Source organism: Podarcis pityusensis (assembly GCF_964106645.2).
Source record: "Podarcis pityusensis genome assembly, chromosome: 4".
Taxonomy (NCBI): Eukaryota; Metazoa; Chordata; class Lepidosauria; order Squamata; family Lacertidae; genus Podarcis; species Podarcis pityusensis.
The window spans coordinates 73,073,199-73,089,382 of NC_138027.1; the positions used below are offsets into that span (position 1 = coordinate 73,073,199).

A 16,184-nucleotide genomic window follows, 5' to 3' on the forward strand; every position below is an offset into this window, starting at 1 on the left:
AGTAATGTTGTGTGCCACCCCAGTCAGATGGGTTGGGTACAAATAATGAAATAATAATAATAAATAATCTCAAAGTGGTGCGAAATTCCAGAGGTTCCAGGTGCTTGCTCAGAATTCGGTTTCTTTGGAATGAGGAATAGTGGAGACTATGCTATCTATGATACATGGTTTTTAAATGAAGGGGCTCACAGCATTAACACCCCAAGATGTCTTGCTTCTCCCATAGTCGCAGCCTTGGATTCAAGCAGAAGTCAAGCATGGTCGCACTTTCCGGCTTGTGCCTGCAATCTGCTTCTAGCCCAGCTCTCTCACACACCGGCCTCTGTCTTTCTCACTGCCATCCATTTGCCCTCCGGTACAGAGCAACCTCCTTTGCTATACCTTACTTTGGTCACTATGACCCTTGCCTGGCTAATTCAACAATGAAAACCTGTTAGATTTTAACCCTTGCTGAATCCAGGAATTAAGATAGGACTCCGGCATCAGATAGGAGAACTCCCCTGTGAACACACGATAGGAATTTTTAGAGTTCACATACATTATATCAGTAATCCTTACCGCAACCCTATAAGGCAGGTCTCAGTTTAACTATCCTCATATTGCAGATAAAAGGCTCAAGCTGACTGACTTTGTTAAGGCATCAAGTGAGACAATAGTTGCGGTGGAATTTGATCTGGAATCTTACCTATGTGCAAACATTACTCCACACCAGCTCCTGAAGCATAATCCTATCTAGGCTTACTTGGAAAGTACTCAATGGGTGCATTCCAGGTAAGGATGCCTAGTGTTCCTGTATCAGCATACACATTGTTATTTTTCCAGAAAAAGAGGTGCCAGAACTCACCATGAACGCCTCCATTGTTCTCTTATAATGGCAGTGGCACCTGAGAGATGCCAGAACCGTGTTCCAGCGAGTTCTGGCTGAAAAAAATCCCTGGACAGCAACTTATTTTTAATTTATTGGTTGCGTTTATATTCTACCTTATCTCCAAGGAGCTCAAGGTGGCATACATGGTTCTTCTCCACTTCCACATTTAATCCTCACCCAGCGGGCTTCACAGCTGCGTGAAGATCTGAACCCTGGTCTCCCAGGTACTAGTCCAAGACTGTCACCACAACACCACAAAGGCTCTCTTGTTTTTTTGCTGGAGGGACACTGAGAATGGAACAGGCGTTGCGGCAGCCCCAAACCCCAAGCTTCCCACTAAGCTCCCTTTTCACTTCTAGGTTTGCAATTTCTGAGAGAGCAGCATCGACAAGAACTGGATGCCCACCCTCTAGCAACTCTTGGGACTTTGAGCTTTCTCTACTCAGCTCGTGGTGTACCCTGGCTGCGGAAGGAGGCGGTAGCATGGCCTGCACCACTTCAGGAAGAGGCGGGGGGGGGCGCCTTACACTGTCGAATATGCTTCTTTAACTCTCGCCCAATTAAGCACAACAACAACAGTAAGCAGCAGACCTTTCCAAGGCACCAGACGCGGGGACACGATATTCCCCCGGATATATATATATATATATATATATATATTGCCTGCAATGGTACGGCCGTTCTCCCGCCTGGTTGCGCTGCCGGCGCAAATCCCGCCTCAGTGCGGGAGCGCAAGGAGGTGGCGCCGCCGCCGCCGCGCAGCTGGGAGCGTGGCAGGCCTTAAAAGAGGCGGGGCGGCGACGGCAGCGGCAAGTGACGGAGCAGTAGCAGCAACGCAGCGAGGGCTACAGCAGCCGGCAAACTTTGCCTGCCGGGACCTGCCTGGCGGAGAGGACCCGCGCAGAGGCGGAGTCTGGCGGCGGCGGCGGCGGCGCGCGCGCCACGGGGGATGAAGCTGCTGCTCCTGGCTTGGCGGCCACAGGCTGAGCGAGCGTAAGAGGCTGGCCAGGCATTGCAGAGGCTGCGGGCGGCTCGGTGCGCAGCTGCTGCGGGCCGGGGGAAGAGAGAAACACCGGCGGCAGCGGCGGCCCCAGCACCACCAGCAGCATGACGCGCCCTCCTCCGCTCCTGCTCCTTTCGCTGCTGCTGCTGCTGCTGCTTCGAATCCCCGGGCCGTGCTCCGGGGAGCGGAGCAGCAGCGCCCTGGAGGAGATCGCCACGGAGAAAGAAGCCGAGGAGAGCCACCGGCAGGACAGCGTGAGCCTCCTGACGTTCATCCTGCTGCTCACGCTCACCATCCTCACCATCTGGCTCTTCAAGCACCGCCGCGTCCGCTTCCTCCACGAGACCGGCCTGGCCATGATCTACGGTGAGGCTGGGGGTGCGCGCGCTCTCTCTCTGTGCTTTCAGGTCCTGGAGGAAGGAGGAAGGAGCAGAAGGACAGGGATGGGGAAAGAGATGGGTGTGTGCGCGCGAGATAGAGATCGCCTTTGATGCAAGCGCCTGCCGCGAACAAAGGCTTGTTAGCACACTTGCCTCAAATCCTGTAAGCAGCAGAGGGAGTGTGGGTGTTTGTGTGTGTCTTGCAAGGTCCTTCCGTTCCTCGCCTTGCTTTTTCTCTCCTTCATATACGACGACACAAAACTCTTCCGTATGTTGCGCGCGCGTTTGTGTGTGTCTCCCCCGCCCCCCTCCATCGAAACCTTATTTATTTGTGGAAGCGCCATGAATGTCAAGGCGATTTGCTAATTCCACCTGCCCTTGGCTGTGGAGGCGGGAGGAGGAGAGTTGCATTAGATTCCAAAGGGGCGGGAACAGCGACTGTGCCTATGGCAAAAGGATGCTCTATGGAGGTCAGGGTGGGGGGTACATGGTGGGGTATTAGATGGGCGAGGAGGCATTTGCTCTGGTTGCTTGGACCCCCCCCCCCCCATCGTTTCTTTGCCTGGTGGATGCGACTCCATTCCTCCTCTGCTTTTTTCTTCTGTGTCTTCAGATATATGGTTGTTTTGTGGTGTCTTGCTGGCATCGTTTTCTCAAGGCCCAGGGTCTGGATAAATGCAGATGCACATGTGTGAGCCTCTTCTCAAGTCAAACCTGCACCTCCTTGAAGAAGAATGAGCATCCCTCGAAATGTGTGCAATTAGCCAGGCCTCTGCTATTTCCTAATTCAGCGTTTCCAAGCTAATGGGGGAACAGAAGGTCAAATTGCTTTGGGCATCATCTGTTTTCTCTCTATATACACACCACCATATATACCACTATCGTAAGAGGCAAATTATGTAATGTGCATTTCAGAGAGGGCTTTTGCATATGCAAAATGTCAGTTGCTTTTTACATAATGGAAAAAAATAGAGATGTAAACTATGTTTTCGTGTCGCTTTTCTTAATGGAGATACATTATTATGACATGCTGAAATGTCCCCTGAGGAAACCTTCAGGCCTTATTTGAATGCTGCTCGCTAATTGAACTGGTAATGTGCATGGTGGTGCAGAAGTTAAATTTCTGTACGGTAAACATTTCAATTGTAGTCTTGACAGCAAGATTCTGTCATGTGCTACTTTTGGATTACCCTTTTGGATTCCCTTATTTTTTACTGGGAATAAACTGGGCATAATTTTGTTGTTCTTGTTGTTGTTATTGTTATCTTGGACTCTGTACAGGAAGACTAGACACATCTTTAAACATTCATGCTCTTTAGCTGGAAGCTTGGCTGCCTGCTAGCTTTGTGTTTTTTGTTTTTTTAATCTTTGGCCCTTGATGCTTCCTGGCTCCCTCCTGATTGTGCTGAAACTCTGCACCAGGAAAGGTTACCCAATGCACTTTAAATCCTTGTGTGTGGTCATGTGATGAAATTAAGTAAATACTGGTTTGGAGCTGTTCCATTTGCTGCTTCTTTTATATCAGATTTCTAAAATGGTTCAAAGTTGCAATGCACAGATGCCATGATCCCTGACTTTAGATCTGATTTTTATATCTTTTGCACTATTATTGTTCCCTGTTGTTGTATTTACTTGGGTTTCATTCTGCTGCTGTGCTTTAGTCTGTTAGATGTTACGTTTGTGTTTAATTTGGACATTGTTATGATCTTAACTTTTCTGTAAGCTGCACAGAGAACTTGTTCTTTTTTTCTTTTTTTTTTTGCTAAGTACTGTAATTAAATGAGAAAAGCTTGCCCTTTGAAAGGTTTTGGTGGTGGAAGATCAAAGTAAAAGTACCATACATTTGTTCCTACTATCTGATGTGGCACAGAACTGGGGAATTGTGATCAGCTCAGTAGCCACCAGATTTGATTAATGACTGGTGCAGAGGACTGCATGTGTACCTACACTGACATATATATAACCTTGTGCTATTTTCCTTTTGCATCTTCATTATCATAGCAATTCTTAAGTGTTCAGATTTTGATCATAGGCAGAAGTGTTGATTCTCAAACTCTGGGTTTGATTACTGTATTTGGTTCTTCTTTGCTGGTAAAAAATGAAATCTAAAAGGGCATAATGTCTGCTCAACATTCCATGGTGCAGATGTTTATTCTGGTAAGGAAGTGCCCATGAATGTTTGCACTGGGCAAAAAGCAACCGTTTCCTCCACTATAACTATTTAACAAATCCTTAAAAGTTAAAACAGTTGAAAAGCAATGGGATTTTCTCTGCTGAGGTTTCTCAACCTCTGACAATCTTCTTAGTCATTTGTTCCCTGCTGCAGTGCTGTGCTGTTGTTGCTGTAAGTCTTTTTTTTTTAACACCCTGAACACTTGGCAGTAAAGATATGCAAATGTTTCCTGTGTGCTGCAATCTTGTGCATGTCTACGCAGAAGTAAACCTCACTGAGTTTAATAGGAATTTCTCTAAGGAAAGCATGTATAGGATTTCATTCTTAGCGTAACAGCTTGCATTTGCATCATTTTCCAGACCATACAAAATCAGTTTCCATAAGTTATGGGTATACATAAGAAACATCCACATACTTGACCTGGATGTGGATGATATGATACACTCTCACCATGGGACATTTGTCTCAATAATAGGTTCTATGTTGATTTTTATATTTATATAGAATGGTTTTTTCCTCAATTCTTGAAGCTAAATGCATGGAATACAAAGCAGACTATTATAGGAAGTATAACATATGTTGGTAGGTTCTATGTACTTAAAATCTCAAGAATCTTTTTTTGCGTGTGTCCATCAATAAATATAACATAGCGTTTATTGAGATAAATGGCAGGCTTTTTTTTTTTAAAGAAAATTTTAAGACGCAAAGGTCTGTTTTGTTTCACAGAGTGCACATAGTACTGTAAAGTTACATAAGCAAAAACACAGAACCTTTCCCTGAGTTGCTTCCAAACTGACTTGACAGTGAAGAAGACAGCAGAAGGATAGAGGAAAGTGATCTGGTGCAATTATACACACTTAAGCTCTGTTCAGTTAAAAAATAGGAATTAAGGGATTAATCTAAAGGCTCGCTTAATTTATGAATTCTTTCCTATGAAGCATCTCGGAAGCAACATTGCAGTACATTAAAAACTCATGTGAAACCATAGCACACGTAAAATAAAAGGGAAAAAAGCTATTGCATATAGAAGCAATTTCATGTCCAGTGTAGATACCGACCGAGATAGAAATCTCCACTTAGAAGGTCTCTTGAAAGAGAGATGTCTTCAACAGATGCCAAAAAGACAACAGAGATACGCCTGTCCGGTATGTAACGCATGTGTAGGTGCCTACACACTAAAAGCTTGATTTTTGACATATGGAATGGACCTCCTGATAAGATGGTATCTGCAAGATGAGACTTATGTGGCAAAGTTGGGCTTTGAGGAGGGGTTTGAAAGAAAAGAGAGCTGGTGCTATCTATAAGTAGGGGATAAAATTGAAGTGTAAGAGACAGCAAAAAAGCAAGGGAGAATGAATGCTGATGAGGAAGACTTACCACTCTGGGTGACAGATCTAGGCTGAAGTCCTGTATTAGCTTACTTGAGAGTAAGCCCATTGAATTGAGTGGGACTTATTTCTGAGTACACACGTATAGGATTTCGCCGTTAACTAGGATTGTATAGTATTTATCCAATCTTACATATTGCTCCAGTCTTGTATAAAACAATATAGTAAATACTTGACTATTTATTTTTGGTAAAACTTTGGCAGTAATGTTGTTTGTAGCGTTTAAGCAATGGCTAAACCATTGTTATGATTTAGACAGGAAGACTTTAGCACTAAGTCAGTCTTCTTTACAGCCATATAACATTTATTGCTGGTGTTTAGTTGTAAGCCGTCTCAGCCGTTCTTTATTTGCATTTCAGGGACTTAACTCTACTTCCAAAAAGCACAGAAAAGCAATACTGAAGACAACCCATTGGCCTTGTTATTTCAGCACTGCGCTAGGAAAATCTAGCCTTCGGTGTGGAACATGGAATATGTCAAGCCAGTTTGGGAATACTGTTAGTTCTTTCCGCGTCATGTGTAAATTGCCCAATCACTGTGTGAGAGAAAAGGGGATTTCCGGACTTACTTGAAAGAAATTTTAAAGTAAATTAATTAAACACTCAGGTTTTTTTTTCTATTTCTTTTGGTAATCAAATTTAGTAACTGCTGTTAAAGCTGTTTCATGCTCATTTCCCATTGCAGGTGTAACTTATGCATGAAAGAGTATTCATCTTTGTAGGTAAAGGAAACACACGTTTGGGGAGGGGGGTGTTTATGAAATGGGACAAGAGTAACTTGTCTCGTGGTCATTTTGCTTAGACTCCCATGTGAGTCCAGAGTTTATTATTTAAAACGCAACGAACCTGAATGGTGGGAGAATAAGGATGGATGAAAAGAAGTACTTTTTCACACGGCTGGTAGGTAAACTATGGAATCTGTTAGCTCAAGACACGGTGATGATTACCACCAACCTGGCCAGTTTTAAAAGGGGCTTAGACTCAAGGAGGTGAAAGCTATCAATGGCTACCAATCATGATGGCTGTGTACTACCTCCAGGGTCAGAGGCTGCACTCCTCTGAATATCAGTTATTTTATTTATTATATTTTATGTATTTGTTGTTTTCCACAGACGTGTTTCAAAGTGGCTTTACAATGTGCTGTAAAAACAACATTAACATAACGCAGGGGTCAGCAGCCTAAGGCCCATGGGCCACAGGCAGCCCATGGGGGTCGTTTAACCGGCCCCTGGACCCCTGCCAGCCGCTCGGTCAGCTCCCGTGCGCCACGCTAAACTGGCGCAGAGCAGAGCGGGGGCCGCCTTCCACAACTCTGGCCGGCTTCCCATTGGCTGCAGGAAGCTCCTGCAGCCAATGAGAAGTTGCACATGCCTCCTCTGCACTGGAAGGAGCACTGGAAATAGTGTTTGCACATGTCTGTGCGCGCACTCTGGCCCACTGTGGCTTCTGCGGGACCGTGAACCAGCCTAAGCGACAAAAACCTTGCCGACCCCTGACATAAAGTGTAAGAACAAATAAAAATAAACACAGTAAGGCTTCTGTCCCTAACCCGACTTACCTGGGAGGAAGCCTTAAGCACTGCTCACATGCTTTCAAGCCTATCTGTACAGCTTATAAAGGCTAGAATTCGATCTACATTTCTTCATTCTTTTTTAAAATGAACCCTGAGATTCTTGAGATGCTGGAATACGCGTGGAGCTGGCCAATAAGACATCTTGTTTCTATTCTTTTTTTTTATTATGTATTCTGAGTTGATCATGGAGCTGAATTCTGTGCCCCATGCAAAATGACCAGTGTGAACCTGCCAGCCCCCTTGCTGGGTTCCTTTGAGACTTTTTATGATTCTGCATCAATAAAACCCCACCCTTGGTTCCTGAGGATCAGTAGTGGAAGGGAATTGTTGCAGTTGAGGTCCCCGCTTGTTGACTTCTCATAGGCCTCTGGTTGGTCACTGTGGTAAACAGATTGCACACTGGGGCAAAATAAATCTTAATTTCACACATACACTCATGAGCGTCTGAACTGTTGGAGCACAACCTTGGGGTTGTAGTGGACAGCTTGAGGAAGATGTTGGTCCAGTGGCCCCGTTGAACACAGTATGTCTTCTTTTGAGTAAACCTGTTTTGCAGTGCAATCCTACAAAATAATTTGAAGTTTTTCATCTTTAACAGCATTGCCATGGCAACCTTAAATAGTCCTCAGTTCTTAAACTATTTTGCTTGGCAGTTTGATTTTTGTTAACAGTGTTAAAATCCTTTCCTACACTTTTGTAAATGAGATAACTACAAAAGTAGCATTGCCTAGAACAAGGAACTAAAGTTCTGTGCCAGTTCTGAGAACTCTATTAGATATGTGGCACCAATTTCCAAGAACTTTAGTTCCTCATGAGGAAATGATCGCAATGAAAACACAGTTTTGGTTTCTTGTGAAGGCATGCCTTAATGTTGCACTCCTTCACCCTCTATCAGAAACTGCATTTATTATTATTTTAATGTTACCTGTATGAATTAGGGTGGTTTAAGGCAAAAATGATCTGCTAGGGGGTAAGTCTGGTCCCCAGCATCACCACAAAATTTTGTCAAGGTGTGGCAGAAATTCCTTATAGTGTTGCTCTTAAGGAAGACAGGATAAATATTACAAGTTTGAAAAAAATAAATGAAAATATAGTTAGATAAATATCATTTATAATTTTTTTAAAAAGGCATTTTGTTCTAGAATACATTTCTCCTTGAATTCTCTATTGTGGTTCCAACTTTATTATGAAGTCAAACCGCTTTTAAGCTGATCAACTGATGTGACAAAATATGGTTCTTGAATGATTGTCAGGAGGGTAGAATGGATATTAGAAGTTGGCTTCTTGTGGTTTAAGATAAATGGAAGACAGAAACGATTGGTCTGAATATCTTCCAGTTCTTGTTTGTCTCTTGTCACTAGATATTTGATGCTGGTGCATGGGCGCATTTAAAACTTTTATGGGTAACTGGATCTTGAGAAGCTGATGAAATGCCTACGTTTGAGGGACAAGGGAAGACTATTCCAATAGCGGGGTCAGTTTTGTCCAAACCTTTTTGCCTAGGAAACTTCCTAGCTTATTTATTTTGGATTTCATAAAATTTATACAACACTTGATTGTAAAAGCGAAACGGAACACCCCTCTCAAAGCAGTTTAAAAACCTCAAAGTGTTTTTTAGCTGACTCCTGACAGCAAAAACTGTCTTGATTCCTTATGCTGCATTTTGATCCCCAATATCGCTAACATCCACTAGTCATCCTGACTGTAAAGTTTAAAAAGCAGAAGCATGAATAAACCAGATAACTAAGTGAGACTGCTGCAGTGTGTCTCTGTGGGGAAGCTACTAATTGTGGTTTGTTGGTGTCGTTGTCGGCTGGAGGAAACATTGAGTGATGTTACGTACTTTTCGCTTTGGTGGTTGAATGAATCTCTGCTTGGATAATTATTTGCTCCTTTTTCATACAAAAAAGCTATTTACAGCCTCTCAGTAAGCAACAACTTATTTTTGTCAGATAGAAAATCAACCATCGGGTTCTCTTGAGCCACTGAGCAAACACCAGTCAGACACCAAATGATCAGCTCTGGTTTCAACGCTTGAAGTTACTTGTAGTAGAAGTCTTAAAGTTCATATATATATGGCACACTTTTGCAGAAACATTGACACACCCTTTCTGTGGCCATGCCCCTTGAGGAAGTGGTGAATATGTGTACAATAAGATCACAAAACAGTACCAAAAAAAAGTGATAGGCTGTTGCTTGTAGGGCCTGTGTTATTGTCAGGGACTGGACTGAGGAGGAATGGTGGGAGTCGCGTGCCCCCCTTTATCTGAACTTTCACAAGGGCAGAAGGACAGTATTGAATTAGAACAGTGGTTTGCAGAGGGACGAGGTCCAGAGGGGAAAAGCTGGGAAATACTGGGTGAGGAGCAGCTAGAAGAAGAAACACCAGGAGAGAGACAGCTGGCAGATTCACTGTCCTTGGAAAGCATTCCTGACCCCCCCCCCACCATCGCCTAAGACTAGAAGGGCTCTGAGAGTGATAGAACAGAAAGCGCAGCGGCAACAGGCTCAGATTACCTGACATAGGAGTGGCATAGATCAGGGGTCAGCAAACTTTTTCAGCAGGGGGCCGGTCCACTGTCCCTCAGACCTTGTGGAGGGCCGGACTATATTTTGAAAAAATAATAATGAACAAATTCCTATGCCCCACAAATAACCCAGAGATGCATTTTAAATAAAAGAACACATTCTACTCATGTAAAAATACGCTGATTCCCAGACTGTCCGCGGGCCGGATTTAGAAGGCAATTGGGCCTGATCCTGCCCCCAGGCCTTAGTTTGCCTACCTATGACGTAGATTAATGAGGATGGAGGGGGTGGACCTTTACTGGGAGCAACGCCATTTCTAGAGTGAGAGGCATTCCTTTGTCTCTCGCTGTGATTATTAAAGAAACTATCTGTAAGAACGCTCCTTTTGTTTGATCTGCCAATTTACTGCCACCGCGGGAGGGATCCAGTTCCCCGAAGCCTGACAGTTATTCTGTTTTTTGAGCCCCTTTCAAGTGGGTTGTCTGCCACAGCATGTAAAGCAATACCTGTGTATGGAATGGAGTGCGCCTGGTGTGTGTGTGGGAGCTTTAGATTATTCCCTTTTTGTGCAGATTTTGTTTAGCGTGTGGACGCTGCACAATGCTATGCAGCATGTGGGATTGGCCTTGGAAGACCCTGCTTATGAGTCTGGCATTGGTGGGCACAGAGAATAAGCCTTTTCCATAGTAGTTTCATGCTTGTGGAATTCTCTCCTAGTGAGGAGGAGATGATGATGATATTTACATGCCACCCTGGGCGGCTCTAAACAAAGTATTAAAAGCACAGTAAAACATCAACCTTTAAAAACTTCCCTAAATAGGGCTGCCAATAATAATAATAATTTTGTGTAGCCCCTACTTGAACATATTCTGTAAGCTTCTGGGGGGGGGGGAATTCAAACTGCCTTTGGCTGATTAATATTCCGCAGCCTTTTAAATGTGTTTGTGGGAGGGGGTTTATTGTTTTGTTGATTTTCTTTCACTATTTATTTGTGCTTTTACCTTGTGCTTTTTTCCTGTGAACCGCCCTAAGATCTTGTGATGAACGGTGGCATATAAACTACAGAACACCACATTATTATCATTTATTAGGTTTAACTGCTGCTATTTTTAATGTTGTGCAGTTTTAGGTTTATATATCTTGCCGGTATTACTCCACTGAATTGTGTCTTGAATTTTGTCTTGAAAGGTAGCATATAGGTTTTCTAAAAAATAAATAGTGGTTCCCTGCAAAGCTGTGCTGATTGGCATGATTTCCAAGGATGATTTAGCACATGTGTATGCCTGTTGAGTCAATATAGCTGCCTGCCTGCCTGCTTCCCATGGTTTGTTCTGACAGGCCTATCGGCACAACACTTACTTGAACTGATTTGCTTCCATTTCTCTTTTTGCTGCAGGTCCTCAGTATGCACTTTGCTGGCGATATCACACCCACAATAGACCAATGCACAGAAGCTTGCACGCTTCATATAAGGGTTAGGTAAGTGTGAATCTTTTCGCCAATATTGTATTTTTTTCGCCTGCCTCAATATTCTTATTTTATACTTGGGTCTTATAAAATAAGAATATTTTAAAGGAAAACATGCCATATTGAACAGCAACAAAGACCGTCGTCTTGTGTCCGTGAACAGGCTTTTCTGTCAATTATCCGGAGGGATATGATGTCGCCAGCAGAGTGCATCTGGGCTTGGACTGGCCAATCACTTGACAGCTGAAGGTTATGCCGGGCTGTCACTTTTCCTGGATCATTTTTTTGGGGGGAAAGAATTTTTTGGGGGTTGGGAAAGGTAAGTAGCTATTCTGAAATGTTGCTGGAACATCAAGCTGCTAGCAGTTCGTCTCTCTGCTGGCAATTACTTTACTTTGCTTTGCATATGTTTGTAATGTGTATATAGTCTGAATGTAATACAGTATCCTGATCCAAGGACATGGAATACAATTAGAAACTCAGTGCAAAAGGAAGGATTCCCAGTCATCTAACATGCATAATAGGAACAGGTAGGCACCTGCAAGAGAGAGAGAGAGAGAGGAAAGGTAGAAGAAAGAGTGGTTAACCATTCTTCTACCACCTGGCTTTCCTCTGCAACATTACTTTTCTTTCCAGGATATGTTTCCTTATTTGTCTAGAAAATCCAGTCCTGCAATCAGGTTTGGGAGGAAATGGTGGGATGGGAGGGGTTGGCAAGGGAAAATTGGTGGATGGCGGGAAGCTTAAGAGCTCTCTGCCTATACAATGCTGCAGATTCTCCCACCCACACCCTGCTATTGCTGCTTTGCATGTTTGAGGCAGGTGCACGATGAGGAATTCTTCACTGGTTGCCAAATCATCTAGCCCATGTCTCCATTTAGCTGGAGTATGGACTTGTGCAACTTCTTTTTCTTGAGAAATGTGTCATCAGCATTCAAAGCCTGGGGGAGTTTCAGCAGCAGCTTGGGACATGGAGTATGGTGTTGGCATGCGCAAAGTCAGAGATCCGACCTAGAGACTGGCATAACTGGAAATCGGCGAGAGGATATTTAAGCTTGGCCAAGGATGGAAAACTTGTGGCTTTTCTAGATGTTGCTAGACTCCCAGAGTACTGAAATATACACCGTAGCCAGTGTTCGAATTTTGCCAGGCGTACTTTGCACCTGGATGTCAGCCACTTGTGACCAAGTGAAGATGACCAGGTGCCAGGATGATACATAACGTCTCCACCGTCTGGAGGTGCATGCCTGGAGATCCTTGGATCTTGACTATTTTCACACACTAGCAACACGTCCTGTAGAATTCTACCCGTTGTATTTATCTGCACAATCAGAATGAATTTCAGGCGCCAAAAGGACAAATTGAAAAATTCGACTTTGGAGCCGTCTGCCCAAAAATGGAAACTAGGCATTCCATTTTGGCGACTGTAACCTTGGTTTAAGGAGCCATTTGATGCCTAGCTTAAATATCTCAGTTTCTAACACTGACTGCAGCATGTCACTAAGCAGCTCTGTCTTTCTTTTGGAATCGGTTTGTGACAGATCGACCAAAACTTTTGCAGCTATTGGATTGCAACAATCACCTGTCAGAAACCTTTGACGAATGGTTGGGGGGAGGGGGGTAAAGGCAGGAAGAAGAGACCACTTAAATGCAGAAGTAACTGGCGTCTTATTACCAGTGAAATTATGGCGTTTACATTCCCACCCCAGCCCAGCCAGAGCACTGGCTATTTTAAGAGTGCTAGTACAGGAAACATCTCTAGAGTGCTGCTCTGAATGGCTGCTTTTCATTGGTTCCATTTGGCCATCTAGGGAAAGAAAGCTTCCATTGATGTGAAGAGCATCTGTGAAGGATGAAGTGCAAGTAGGAATGATGGACTCTGGCGCTAATGAAAGGACAAATTGTCTTGTTGGGCATTTTCATTGGCAATATCTTGGAGTGTGCGTATAGGCATAAAGTGTTGATGATGATCTTGGAAACCATTTGGTACAATAAGGAATAATTTTGGTGCATTTTGGAGTTGTTGTTTTTTAATTTTGCAAGGAAGGGAAAGCCAATTCAGTGTTAGGGTGTGCATGGTATTATATCCCCACCCCCACCCCATTTCCACTGATTTTTGCCATTTAGATGACACATGTAAAGCTACAAATAGATTTTGGCTGGTTTCCTAGGAACTGTGTGAAATGCAACATAAATAAGGTCTGCACAAAGCAGAACATGTTATGAAACAGTTATGAATCCTAATACGTGGTACAGATTGAAGCTACGATGTGTATTGGAGAAAACAAATAAACTTTTTTATTTGTTTCTATTTTCATAAGCAGTTAGGAAAGAAATACTAGTTATTATTCCCCCTCTTTCAGTCTGTGTTAGCCAGATGGAAGCATATAGTAACAGTTGTGTGTACAGAGTTGCTATTTCTGTCTCTTAGCGTTACTAGAACAACAGCATTTCCCCCATTTTGGAGACTGACACAGGAAAAGGCTTGAAAATACTGAAAACAACTCTGTGTACAGTGACAGTAAGACGGTAACCAACCTTTATGAAGCCATCTTTGGTGCAGTCTTTTTTAAAAATACAGTAGTACCTCTGGTTACGAACTTAATTCGTCCCGGAGGTCCGTTCTTAACCTGAGGTACCACTTTAGCTAATGGGGCCTCCTGCTGCCGCCATGCCACCGGCGCACAATTTCTGTTCTCATCCTGAGGTAAAGTTTTTAAGCCAAGGTTCTACTTCCGGGTTAGCGGAGTCTGTAACCCAAAGTGTTTGTAACCTGAGGTGTTTGTAACCCGAGGTACCACTGTACTGTGTGTGGATGGTATCTCTCAAAAAAAGCATCAAGAGGTTCGAGTATATTGGGTACATCTGAAGACTTCTTCGTTTTTGTCAGCCTGGTGACTAACAGCTTGCAAGCAATGTGCAAAAGAGTGGCTAGAGCGACTTCCCTTTGTCTTTCCTCTCTGCCAAGATCAGAATCTTAAGCCATTGCATGGCCTTAACCGGCAAGAGCAAAAGCGCTGTTTCATTCAGTGAGAACTTGCAGAATTCACTGCCACCAGTTATGGTGGGGTGACCACCATTACTTAAATGGCCTTAAAGGGGAATTATATTCTGGTCCTGGGTGGGGTTGTACTAAACATGCCGTTTTGAGGGAGTGCTCCTGGACTTGGTGCCATCTGTGGAGCTGCAGATAATGTCAGTGGCCAAAAGTTCAACTGTGGTGTTATCTTTCTTCAGCGGTACATGCTTTGGTAACATCCTAACTAGATTACTGAAGTGCACCCTGTACGGGCCTGCCCTTGAAGACTGTTTGGACACTTTAATTGGAACACAATGTGGCAGCTAGAACATTTGTTAGGAGCTAGGCATTACAACAATATTACAGCTATTCTACATCAGTTATATGGGTCCTGGACCATTTTAAGGTGCTGTTAGTCTGAAGCACTGCCTCATCTGTAACATTGGCATCTCAGGCCCTGTTCTCAGTTCCACCGATGAGTTCTGTCAGATTGGCAGCTACAAGGGACAGAGCTGTCTCTGTGATGGCCTGTCACTCATGCAACACGCTCCCTGGTGATCTATGTATGACTACCTCCTCGGTGTTGTGCTTTCATTATTATTTCAGCCTGTATATGGATAATTTTTTGGAGCAGAGTCTTAGCAAATGTGCATCTGTTGCTATTTGTTTTATTTATTTGAAGCATGTCTGAGCCGCTTAATATTTTAAAATCTCTGATGCAGTATTTAATCATACAACAGAAAAACAGTGAAGCAGCACCGTAAAAAACAGATGCCACGTTAGAAACCAGTAAAGCATTGCTATTATTATAGGACCCTGGCCCAGTCCAGTAACGTAACTAGACTAATTTCATATAACACATTGTTTTGGTTTGAGTTAAGATTGTTTACTATTTTCAACTACATCCACAGAGCACCTACTGTTAAAATAGCATTATTTTAACTATGATTATAACGCTGGAAGTGCCTTGTAAGTGACTGACACACTCTCTTGGGAGAACAAGCTCCATTTATGCAATGGTGGTGACAGATTTAGGTTATGTTATGTCTGCATACATATAGATGCAATTTGGTAGAGCCTATTAAATACAGGTCAGTGGTCCCTTGCATATTTCCTATTGGGTAAGCTAGTTTAGGACATCTGGACAAAAGTTTCCATACTGTTATATCTTTTGTGTGATTGAGAGATATATTGGCAGGCAGAAATCAAGGAAAATATAAATCCTGTTCTGCTCAACAATGATGCCTGATGCTCTTTTAGATATTTTGTCAAGGGAACGGAAATGAGCTTCTTCTGCTATAGCAGACCAAATCTGACATGAATTCATACCTCATGTTGACATATTATTATGATCCGTTGGCTTCCAGACTCAAACTGTGGCACTGGTACTGGTGGTATTATAGTAAACAATGTCTTACTTCATAAAATATGGATCAGAGAGACATCTCTAGGAAGATGGATGTTTTTTGTTTTAATTTTGTACAGCATCCCCCACACGTGCCATCTCAATTATCCAAATTCTAGAAACAATTTTCTGAGGCACTATGGGAAAGCTGGTTCTTTTTTTAAAGGATCCCTCCCCCTCATTGCTTGTACACATGAGGAAAGGGACTTTCCGAAGTAGAGCTGCTAATATTAGACTACTTAAGCAAGTTCTCCTATTCTGAAAGCTCCTGTTTCAAGAGTCGGTTATTTGAAATAAATGAAGTTTAAGTTAGAAGTTTTTTAATGGTTGGATGAGGACCAGAGGAAGCCCTACACAGTCATGAAGCTTAAAGTACAATT

The 16,184-nt window shown here is 43.3% G+C and overlaps 1 protein-coding gene across 2 annotated transcripts in view; it reads left to right on the forward strand.

Annotated features, from left to right (window-relative positions):
* The first annotated feature begins 1,592 nt into the window (after positions 1–1,592).
* The window catches only part of SLC9A7 (solute carrier family 9 member A7), a 52,305-nt gene continuing 37,713 nt past the window's right edge, over positions 1,593–16,184 (forward strand). For both annotated transcript variants that reach the window (XM_081001468.1, XM_081001469.1), the window contains exon 1: positions 1,593–2,237. In XM_081001468.1, coding sequence (XP_080857594.1) covers positions 1,976–2,237 — 262 coding nt within the window. In that variant the 5' untranslated portion in view covers positions 1,593–1,975. The remainder of the gene's footprint in view (positions 2,238–16,184) is intronic.